Here is an 11907-nt window from a genome sequence, read left to right as displayed (position 1 = left end):
TTAGATTTCTCGACGGTCTTTATATTACATGAAAAAATGTTTTAAAAATAAAAATATTATATGAACCTTTGCACTGTTAGCCCACCCTGACCCATTGTACTCGTTCCACACCACGGCGTGATAGTTTTTCTCTTTGTGCTTACATGTGGTTGTATACAACTGACAAAGCTCATGGCTAGACGATCATGACGACCCAACTTAATAACAACAATATTGCAATAATATGAGACCAGTTGTCATGTTTACATTTTTGTGTGCAAAAGGAGGTCCAAGCAAATATAGTTGCATTCCTACGAAAAAAATCATTTTACGTTCCTGAAAAAATTATAGATGTGCTTTGTCAAACAGGTTTGGGTGGCGGCTTAGCAATAGAATTTGTAATGCACAAATCTCTCACTAGTGTAACGCAGCACCCCGATTGTTAGGATGCCCCCAAACATACATAATTTTCCGTGCTCTATCTCTACAGAGGTTGTTTCTATAAGAAATAACAATAGTAAGCGATATTATATAACACCAATAACAAATACATGTGCATAGGCGTAAGGGTATCTTTATAATAGCCCAATGTTAAGGAATTAACACAAAAACACAAACTGATAGTGATCTAAAATCTCAATGGAACAGAGAATTAATTCAGCGCCACTTGTCTACTAACTCAAAGATCATTGTTCGTTATGAAAGAAAACATATGCATCACACATATATGGAGAAAAGTAGCTCAAAACCAAGCCTAAGATAGTGTATTGGTCATCAGTACCTCTCTAATCTGCAGTAGCAACATCGCTACAAGTACACAACATTTTTAACATGGAAAACAACAAAACCACGAGGCGAAGCCACCCAAAATGTTGTTGACATAGTTCCAAATAATACATCCGATAATTCGTACATGTATGGATAAATCATCTAGGTTCATAAATTGATGCGGAGATAATATTTGTCACGTGTTAAATGATTTATATGATCTTCTCCCGGCAAGAATATACGCTAGGATAGCCATTTCAACATAGACTTCATTGGCCGCCTTCATACAGACTTAGGAAGCTTTTCGAATTACAATAGTTCATTAAGATGGAAATCTAGATAGATTGAGACTTATATATATGAATGACAATTTTTTGTGCCGTGCCCTGAGGGTATATGAAAGGCTACCAAGTACGAAATTCAGTAATAACTCCTGAATTATTGGAACCGAATTATAAAATAGAAAAGTGGGCATGGCTGTAATGGTGGTCTATTTTTTAAAAATCCTTTCAAACTCAACACTAACCGGTAGAGATCTCCACCCGTGATTGGAGACTAGGGTGATTTAGTCACCACTCACCACCGACATGCCTCCTACTGATGGTTCCTGATAAGCGTCAGTGGGGAGTACCCTCTCACGGGTTATGGACCTGTCAGCACTGGGGTTATGTGAGCTATTGTCGTGACGGCATGATAGCAGCACATGGATGGCGATGTAGAGCAGCACGACGACCGTTAGCGCGACCATATGCCCGAACGTGTCCCACTCCCGGCTGCTGCCGGAGGCGTAGGCGAAGAGGAGGCCGAGCAGGGCCAGCAGGATGGAGGACTGCGCCACACGGAGCAGCCCCTCGGACCCCACACCCAGTAGCTCGTCCAGTTGTAGCAGGAAGATGACAACGATGGCTGCTAGGAAGGAGACAGAGTTGCTGTAGAAGAAGAAATGGTACCGGCGCTTGTTGCTGTCGTGTAGCACCGGGCCGCCGGCGGCGTGCCCGTCGATGCTGTCCGGCCACACGCCGCCCGGTGGGTTGAGGCCGGCCTGGTAGGTGACGCTCGCCACCAGGATGCTCACCAGCATGAGGCACTTGCGCCTGGTGTACTTATCCGTTTGTCCTTCAGCGGCGGGGGCAGGCCGTATTGTTTCTTGCCCAGGAGCAGCAGGGGCAGGCGCTGTTGTTTCTTGCTCAGGAGCAACGGTGGCAGGCTGTGTTGCATCAGGATCAGCGGTGGCAGGCGCTGTTGTTTCTTGCTCAGGAGCAACGGAGGCAGGCTGTGTTGCTTCAGGATCAGGAGCAGCGGCAGGCGTGGGGAAGAGAAACTTGAGTGCTAAGAGCAGCAGGACGATGAAAACAACCACTGCGCCGGCCAGCGCGACCACAAAGATGGAGGTCCGCATGTGCCGAGAGCTCCCAGCGGCGTACGCGCTGATGAGGCCGACCAAGCCCGATACCGCGCACAAGTAGAGTGCGTGGCACTTGATGCCCAGCTCGTACATATGCGGGTTCACCAGCAGGATGATGATGACCACCGAGGACATGAAGCTCGCCGCGTTGCAGTAGAAGAAGGCCGTGTAACGGCCCGGATAGTTGCTGGAGATGACCGGGTAGCCCGCGGAGTCACCTTTGAGCCAGAAGCTCCCCGGCGGGGTAAGTCCAGCTTGGTAGGTGATGGTGACGACCAAGATGGCGAACAACAGCAGCAGCTTGCGCTTCTTCTTCATCACAGCCGGCTCCTCGCTCCTTGTAGTCTCGAGCGTGAAGAAGACGATGTGGATCACGACATAAGCCAGGATGGCACCGCCAACGGCAATTAAGCGGAGGGAGGTGTCCACGTCCCGGCCGCACCCAACCGCATAGGCGGCCGTGAGGCTGAGCAGGTCGAGTAACATGGCGGCCTCCAGCGCGTGGTGCTTGTGGACGGCGATCCGCACGTGACTGTTGAGGACCATGAAAATGACGACTATGGAGGCGACGAGGGCGACGGTGTTGCAGTAGAAGAAGGCCCTGTAGCGTCCCAGATGCGTCGTTAACAGTATCGGGTCGCCGCCCTTGTGACCGTCGCCGTCGTCCGGCCAGAAGCCGCCTGGCGGGTTCATCCCTGCTTGGTACGTGATGGTCACGGCGAGAGTGGCAAGAAGCAGCACCATAGTGTGGGCCATCTGCGCCGGCGCCGTCCCTGTCCCAGAGTTATCTTGTCTCCTGGTGAATAGATTGCCAAATTTCGTGCAGTTAGTATCTGATTTACTTTGGCAAATGAAAGTAAGGATAATATTACCGCGCGTTTTGCTGGATAGGATCGGTCCAGCATGAGCGTAGTCCGTTCCAGCATAAGTTGAAGCCCGAGCTTAGCCCGGTCCAGCAGCATGTTAAGTGCCTGCAGTGTAGGATATATATATACAGAGAGATTAGTATACGTTAGTGTTAACGATGAATTAATTATTTCAACGTCACACATGCACGGTGGTGTACGCTACGTACCTTTGTATTTTCTTGGCAAGGCCCACAAGTTTATCCCAACAGTATCTCTGGATGAGTAATTGGATGAGAGTGTAGAGGAGAACCGGGAGGACCAGGCAGAAAACATAGATGGTGGAGTGAGTCTTCCTGCAGCTTCCAAGCGCGTAGGCCACCAAGAGGCCAAGCAGAGTCGCCAGGATTTCCCCGTAGAGGACGTACCACCAGCGCCGAATATGAGCGAACTCGGCGCCCTGCCTGAACTCGCTTCTAATGGTGGTTAGGAGCATCAGCATGGCCATGAGGGACGCGATAAACGTGACGGTGTTACAGATGAAGAAGGCCATGAAGCGCCGCGAGTGCATGACTGGGCTGCCCGGCCGGTGGCCTGCTTCTTTGGCGTCGGCCCAGAAACCACCCGGGGGGTTCAACCCGGCCGTGTAGGTGACCGTTGCCGCGAAGATGCAGAAGAGTATCAGGATCTTGCGCCGCTGCACGAGCCTGGATTTTGCCTCCAAACTGAGCTCGTCATGGTCGGGTATAGACCCGAGCAGATGTGGCGCAGCGTAGCCAGTGACGTAGACGAAGACTTTGGAGGCCAGCATGGAGGCGAAGACGGTGGTGGCCGTCCCCCGGCTGGCCCCGGCGGTGTAGGCCACCAGGAGTGCGAAGAGATCCAACACCATGACGTACCTGAGCACCACGAGAAGGCGCAGCTTGTCCATCTTCCTCTCCAGGAGGAGGAGGAGGAGGATGGCCACCACGGAAGCCATGAACGCGGTGCCGTTGCTGTAGTAGAAGGCATTGTAGCGCTGGTGGTCCGTCACGACCAGGATCTGGTTGCCGGCGAGGTGGTCGTCTTCGGTGCGCAGCCAGACGCCGCCCGGAGGGTTGAGCCCAGCGACGTAGGTCACCGTAGCGGTCAGAATGGCCATGAACATGACGTACTTGCGCAGCTCAAATATGATGCTGCTGTCAGGCGCCATGTTTTTTTTCTAGCTAGCTATGATGCTGGAGAGTCTAAGGCGTATAGTGCCCGCTTGCCCGCTCTCCCGTATATGTATATATAGCGGGAGCTAGTCGCACATGGATGGAACAGCTTTCCGCGTTGCATGTGCCAAGTAGTGCCCTAGAAAAGAAAAGAATAAGACTTGGCATCGAGTCTCCAACTCCAATCTCCTTAAGGAAAAAGGAAAGGAATAAGAACAAGTTTACACAGTGTGTGTTGGATAATCCAAACATGCCTAAGTGTCAGTAGTATTAAGTTGTGTTTAAACTTGGTAAAAGCTAGCGTTAGCAGTGTCCTAATTAATGTAGTAGTACTAGGAGTCACGTATCGTGTGCCAGTTAGTTTGCTTATGTGTAATCGTGATCAAGCTAGCCGGGTAATTAACTAGGTAAGTTGAGATGTAGGGGGTGACCGGCTTTGCAATTAGGTGCTGGAGTACTAGTCCATGTAGGATTGGAGTCCAAAACTAGTCGTTGGGTCGGTTCGATGCATATATATACGCAGCGTTGCGTGTGTTTTTTGTATCTCGGACAAAACAGAAAATCAATAAGGAGGAAAATAAGGACACACGTCCATTTTGCATCATGTTTTTCTACTGTTATTTACTATGTTTTTATGCATAATAATGCCTTTTGAAGTAATTATTATACCTTTTCTCTCATAATATGCAAGGTTTACATCAAGAGGGAGAATACCGGCAGCTGAAATTTTGAACCTTAAAAAGCAACCCAGACTACCTATTCCGCACAACTTGAAATGAGATGAAACTTCACGGAGGATTTTTTATGGATTATTTAGGAATTATTGAAGCAAATAAGTACCAGAGGGGCCCACCAAGTGGGCACAACCCACCTGGGCGCGCCAGGGAGTCCAGCCCGCCCTGGTGGGTTGTGCCCTCCTCGGCCCACCACCAGTGCCCGTCTTCTGGTATATAAGTCATTTTGACCTAAAATTATTAAGGAGGAGACTTTAGAGACGGAGCGCCGCCGTCTCAAGGCGTAACATGGGCTGGAGCATTTTTGCCCTCCGGCGGAGCGATTCCGCCGGGGAACTTCCCTCCCGGAGGGGGGAATCGAAGCTATCGTCATCACCAACAATCCTCTCATCTTGGAGAGCCCAGTCTTCATCAACATCTTCACCAACACCATCTCCTCTCAAACCCTAGTTCATCTCATGTGTTCAATTTTTATACCAGAACCTCGGATTGGTACCTGTGTGGGTGACTAGTAGTGTTGATTACACCTTGTAGTTTATTATTATATGGTTTATTTTGTGAAAGATCATATGTTCAGATTCTTTATGCTATTCAAATACGCCTCTGTTCATGAGCATGTTTATCACCTGTGAGTAGTTATTTTAGTTCTTGAGGTCACGGGAGAAATCATGTTGCAAATCATGTGAATTTGATACGTGTTCGATATTTCGATGATATGTATGTTGTGATTCCCTTAGTGGTGTCATGTGAACGTCGACTATATGACACTTCATCATAGTTGGGCCTAAGGGAATGCATTGTGGAATAGTTATTAGATGATGGGTTGCTAGAGTGACAAAAACTTAAACCCTAGTTTATGCGCTACTTCATGATGGGTTGCTAGGGATCGAGTTATATTTTGTCTTAATAATTTTCTCGTAGTCGCGGATGCTTGCGCGGGGGTTAACACTAGTAGAAAAACGACCTTATGTTCACCTCATTAGTCCCGGTTCAATTACGAATTGGCACTAATGTGCCCATTAGTGCCGGTTCCAACGGCTAGGCGGGCGGCACTCATTAGTCCCGGTTCGTGTTGAACCTCTAGTACCGGTTCGTGTCGAACCGCGACTAAAGAGTTGGTTGCAGGTTGGTGTCAGGCTGGGGCCCCACCAACACCTTTAGTCCCGGTTCGTGGGACGAACCGGTACTAGAGATGCACCTTTAGTCCCAGTTTGTATCGTGAACCGAGACTAAAGATGTTCGTATGTAAACTCTTCGTCGAGCCCGAGCTCTTGTTCTTCCCCTTTCCTCTCCTCTCTGTTCTTCCCCTCTTGCTCGAGCTCATCCTTCATTTTGCGCAAAATTTGTCATGACTTGAAGGCCTGCCATCCATCCAAGCGATCACAAAGGTTAGCAACTTTGTCCTTTCATGTTTCATTGCTAGATTAGCTCTTGCAATGCTCTATAAGTATAGTGCTTTATGGATTTTAGTTTGGGAGTAATTATATGTGGTAGTTTATTTGATTTATATGCAATTTTGAGCTCAAATTAACTCTTAGTTTGCATATGTAGGTGTGGTTTACTTAGTGCCTTCCCATCCCCGTCCTCAGCACCGTCGATCACCCGCACCATCCACCTTGGTGAGCCTCTTGTTCTTAACTTTTTTATATAAAAAAAATCATGTTTGTGTGATTAGATATATAGTTACTTGTATAAATTTCTTACCTGTACATTGTTTGTTATACATAGTGCCATGGTTTTGATATCCATCCCTCTCGGCCCTCGTCCGGTTTACGATTCAGATGTGGTATATTCTCTTTCATAACTATTTGTTGCATTTCGTTTTTAGGACAATTTATGCCCATCAAGTTGACGTAGATATTGTTATCTAGGAGGTATGACAATTTATGTTCCAACCGACCCTCTTGTCGAGAGGTTAATTTAGTTGAAAAAGAAAATGAGTATTTGAAAGAAAAATTGAAAAGAATTGGAGAAGAGAAGATGAAACCTGAGTTGTATGTGGCCGATGTGTCGTCGATGACCACAAGATCAAGATGGAGAAAATGCGGTTGAAGATTAGACAGATTAGAAAATATGCCATTGATAGTGAGGCTTAATATCATTATGTTGTTGGATCAATTGTTACCTTAGTTGCGATATTGATCGCATTTGTTGTTGCATTTAAATGCTTTATCTAGAGAGTTTGTATGAATCTTAGGAAGATGGACAATTCTTATGAATCTTCGCTTGCTCCAGGAAGATAAGATTCATAGATGATTGACCATCTTCGTAATGATGAATGCCATTGCTTTCTATTAATTCAGTTCATTGTTTTTTTGGCTTTTTTGTCTGTGTGAGAGTAATGATCCAGACCCGCACTTCGTGTGGCTTGTGCGTTGTGGGAGCTCTCGCAATGGCGCAACCCACATCATGGCACTGCGGATTTGGTACGTGACCCTCCTTCCATGCACAGTATAATCATTTTGTACGTGCATGTCATGTTTGTGAAGTTTGTATCCGGAGGGATGGTGTGCGGTTTGTTCGAAGCTGTATTATCACACCGAAAAGGTAATAACCTACCTTTCCCGAAAGGTAGAAGGACTGAGTCAAGCGGTAAAAAACCTCAATAAACACTCTTGCATGGTAGAAACTCAATGCTCTCAAATCTCTGAAATGCAATCTCTGTTGTTGCTCAGTTAGATAAAGAGAATCCTGTTTCCACTAATGAAATTTTGACTCATAGTGGTAAAAGAACGCAGATCCTAAAGGCCCAGAGTAGTACGAGAAGGAGCAAGAGCACATTTCTTCAAGATTTTGGGCACAGTTTGAATGTTGTGATATTCAACACTTTGGTGGACATGACAACTAGGGTGTTTTTCATAGTGAATCCGACACTATGAGCATAATGCCTGCACATAACGTTAATTTTTTCTTCCGTTGCAACGCAATGATATTTTCTTCTAAAATAAAATACGACAGGTCACGCGCGCAGGAAGTTTGAACAAGCGCACCTCAACTAAAACTCATGATGCATGCAGGGTGCACCATCGACCATCGTGATGGCTGCTCTGGCGTAAACAGTGGGAACAACCAGAGCAGCTTTCCTTGCAATTTTAAAGCTCAAAGTACGTGCACTATAAAAATATTATCATGTAATACAATATCATATTAAATATTGCACTAGAATGTGTCATGTATAACAATAAACAAGATCAATATGGTACTCCCTCCATCCCATAATGTAGGACGTTTTTTGGCACTAATGTAGTGTCAAAAAACGTCTTAGATTATGGGACGGAGGGAGTACTTACTTATAATACTATGCACTATAAAAATAGTTTCACACACTAATATCATATCAACTACACATATATAATACGTACTCTCTCCGTGCGGAAATACTTGTTGGAGAAATGGATGAATCTAGACATATTTCAGTTATAGATGCATTCAATTTTATCCATCTATCCGACAAGTATTTCGGGACGGAGGGAGTACTTTCTATTGTGACCGGTCAAGCATGCAGGTGGGAATCTCACGTGAGATTATTCCTCGGAGGAAAAGTTGAAGAGCCAAAGTACCTACTGTCTTGAGGATAGGTCGATGCATCCAAGAAATTGCGTGCAAGAAACAACCCCCCCTCAGGTGTGAACTAGATTGGCCATCAAGTCATAAACAAGTATCAGAGAAAAAGCAACACGCTGTGGTGGAAGCAGTCCAATGCATGGGTCTGAAACTCTGAATAGGCCAAGGGCAACTCCAACGGTGTTCCTCCAATCACCCACAAATATTAGGACATCTATATATATTAGGACAATCTATATTGTGTCAAATCCACGGGAGTATCGACATCTGCCACGTAGGCATTCAACACCCCAGGTGAAGGGACCGCGTGAGGCGACCGCGGCGACCCAGGTGATTGCGTCGAGCCGGCCGCCGATGCCGGCGGATCCTTCTGCGAGGCGAGTAGGGGGAAGGTTCTCGGCCCTTGCGGGTTCGGATGAGGACGACGACGACGGGGACCCCGCCGGCGGATCGCCGGCTGATTATTCGCCGTCGCCTTCCGACGTGATCTGCGAGGCGTTCAACCCCGGATACTCGGACGAGGAGGTGGCTGCGCTGGTCGACGAGATTGTGCCGGGCGATGATCCGGCGCGGATCGGGCTGAGTTCTGAGGATAGGGTGGAGGTGGTTCGCCGGATCGTTCACCGGAGGACGGCGGCGACGGCGGTTCGGCCTTGGAAAGGGCCGCTACCTAAGGTATGCATTCAACCGCTAACTTTGTCCGATTTCTTTCCGCACGATGCTTGGAGTAGGGTGGTTCGTAAGAAGAAGAAGAGGTTGGGGAGATCGGAGCTTCAAACGCCGGCGCCGGTGAGCCCTGCGGCGGCCGGGATCCGGGCGGCTAGGGCGGCGCGTTTGAACGATCTTCTCGGCTGTGATGGGTTGGTTCCTACGCCGGCCGGCCGTACACCTGTGCTTGGGTATGAGGCCCAACAGGAGGGTGCGGACGTGAGGCCGTCTGGTACGGTGTCGACTGGGCGTGTGGCCCAGCGGTGCCTGGACGTGCGTCCCGTGCCGATTGACTTGTGCTGTGTTGGTGGCGATCGTGAACGTGCGATTCATGCCGCGGTTGCATCGGAACTAGGTGGGCCGGCAGCTGATTGTGGGCCAACGCTTACAGGGTATGAGGCCCTGTTGGATGAGGAACCGATCGATACCGCGGGGGGAGGTGCATGCACGAAGCGTCTCTCGCCTTCGCCGCCTCTGCGACCTAGGTTTCGACGATCACCGCGCCTTCGCAGCGCTGGGACTGGCCGGGCGCGCCGTATACCTCCTCTTCGACCGATGGCGGGAGCTGGAGGGGCTCCTCCTCCTGGGAGGAGGCCTCCTCCCAATGGGGCGGGGCGGGCTGCGGGAGTAGCGCCGCCGGGTCCTGGCTCTGGACAGGGAGCGGTGCCGCCGAGTCCGGGCGCTGGCCGCGGCTGGTCCTGGTCGTGGTGGTGCGCCGGTTCTTCCTGTCGCGGCGGGGCGCGCGCCTACCGGAGGGACAGTGGGGAGGCCGCCTGCTCCGACCATGCAGTCTGGCGGGCGGGGCGGACCGGGCGGTCCGGCCTCCGGTGTTAGGCCGCATGCCTCGGGAGGTGCGGCGGTGGTTGCGGGCAGGGGGACCGTGCCACCTAGGCCCCCTGCGCCGTCGGGTCCGGTGTTTAGACCGCCTCCGGCCGTTCAGAGCACGGCAGTCGTGGTTGCGGCAGGCTGGGGAGCTGCGCCGCCTAGGCCGCCGACACCTCCTCCTCTTGTCGTTGCTCGCCCGCCCGGGTCTACGGCTGCGCCCCGAGGACAATGGGGGGATGACGGTTACGATGCTTACGGGAATGGCCAGCACCGTGGCTCTTCCTCCACAGGTGGTGGCCGTGGTTCTGCCTAGCAGAGCGATGGATCTGTCGAGCGGCCTTTCTTGGGCCCTTCAGGTGGCTTCGTTGAGGGACCCTCGGATCCGGGTCATCGGCAGCGACAAGGGTACAGAGGCTATCGGGGTGGTCGGGGAGGCCGAGGGGGCCGCTACCGTCCACGTCCCCCGCCACCACCGGTTACTGTCGACCAGACGACTTTTGACGGGGCTGCCGAGGAGCCTCTGTTGCCTGGACACGCTATGGAGGTGGTGACGGCTCTCGCTTCTGTGCAGGTTCCTGAGAACGAGGTTAGACTGATGTCTCTGCGGAGCTGTCAGATAGGTCGGGCTGATAGGGTGTCCAAGTGGGCTCGTAGGAAGGAAAAGATGCTTTGTTACCGGTGCGGAGACAAGGGTCACTTCATTGCGGAGTGTGTGGCTATGTTATGTGATACCTGTGGTAAACTGGCACATGATTCTGGGGAGTGTCCTTTGCTGCGAGATCAGGCACCGTCGCTCATGATGTATGGAGTGTACTGTGCTGAGTTAACTTTTTTTGAATCTCCCAATGAGCGCGAGGTTGCCGATGAGTCTACGAGTAAGACCACGGGGATTGTCAAGGTTACCAGAGGGGAGGTGACTGAGACACAGATCGTGCAGAGGCTCCGTGAGCTGGCTCCTGGGGAGTTCCAGTGGGACATTGTCAGTATGGCTGATAGGATGTTCAGGGTTGAGTTTCCTTCTGTTGCGGATCTGTAGAGGTTGTTGAGCTTTGGGATGTGTAAGGTGCCGGGCACGGATGGTATCCTTGAGTTTCAAGAGTGGAAGCTTATTGAGCCTCAGGGTAAACCGCTTACTCAGGCGTGGCTGCGATTCTCCGGGGCTCCCTCTAGGCCGCTGCAGGATGCTCGGGTTGTGGCCAGTATGGGCATCTTAGTAGGGAAGCCTGAGCGTGTGGACATGGAGTTCACCAGAGCTCATGGGACGGCTCGGGTCTTGGTTAGTATTTTGAACATTGAGTATGTCCCGGATGTGGTTAAGTGGGCTTATCGAGGTAGAGTTTATGATCTAGATATTGAGTTTGAGGACGAGAGCCTTCTGGTTGCGCCGGCTCATGATTCTGATATGGATTTGCACGAGAGTGATGGCGGAGCGGGGGTACGGGAGTCACCGGTTGAGGACCCTGGACGACAGTCAAAGGGGCCGGGGCCCGAGCTGGCATCGACCGAGGATGGAGCGGTCTCCACCACCATGGTACCTTCGACGACTCTGAGATTTGGGTCTTTTGAGCCTCACTCTGCTCCCCCGAGGCTCTGGAGTGATCGGGTTGAGTCCGAGGAGGCGTTTGAGCTTGAGTTACCGGCTTTGGGGTTGGAGGGTGCTGTGGGTACGATCCCTGGGAGTCGGCAGGAGGCCACTCCCCATCGTGCTCAGCACGCGATACCTCCTCAGGAGGTGCCACAGCGTTTCGTACCTGGCTTGTCGGGGAGTGACCTGGGGCAGGCGGCCTCGGGTTGCTCTCCTATTGCTGAGGAAAGAGACTCGGGGCAGGTGGCGTCCGAGTATTTTTCTTCGCCGGGAGGGGAACTGGGGCAGGTGGCCTTGG

General features: G+C 50.7%; 1 protein-coding gene across 1 annotated transcript; it reads right to left on the bottom strand.

Moving 5' to 3' along the window:
- Nucleotides 1-864: 864 nt before the first annotated feature.
- LOC123133024 (uncharacterized) lies at nt 865-4215 on the bottom strand. Its single transcript, XM_044552569.1, has 3 exons — nt 3228-4215; nt 3025-3123; nt 865-2948 (listed from the first exon to the last, which is right to left on the bottom strand). The coding sequence occupies exons 1-3, from the start codon at nt 4187-4189 to the stop codon at nt 1313-1315; spliced, it is 2697 nt and encodes an 898-aa protein (XP_044408504.1). The 5' UTR covers nt 4190-4215; the 3' UTR covers nt 865-1312.
- Between the last annotated feature and the right edge of the window lie 7692 nt (nt 4216-11907).

The sequence above is a fragment of the Triticum aestivum genome, chromosome 6B, assembly GCF_018294505.1.
Source record: "Triticum aestivum cultivar Chinese Spring chromosome 6B, IWGSC CS RefSeq v2.1, whole genome shotgun sequence".
NCBI lineage: Eukaryota > Viridiplantae > Streptophyta > Magnoliopsida > Poales > Poaceae > Triticum > Triticum aestivum.
Note: the sequence above shows the minus strand (reverse complement) of the source record. Positions and strands in the feature narration are given on the sequence as shown.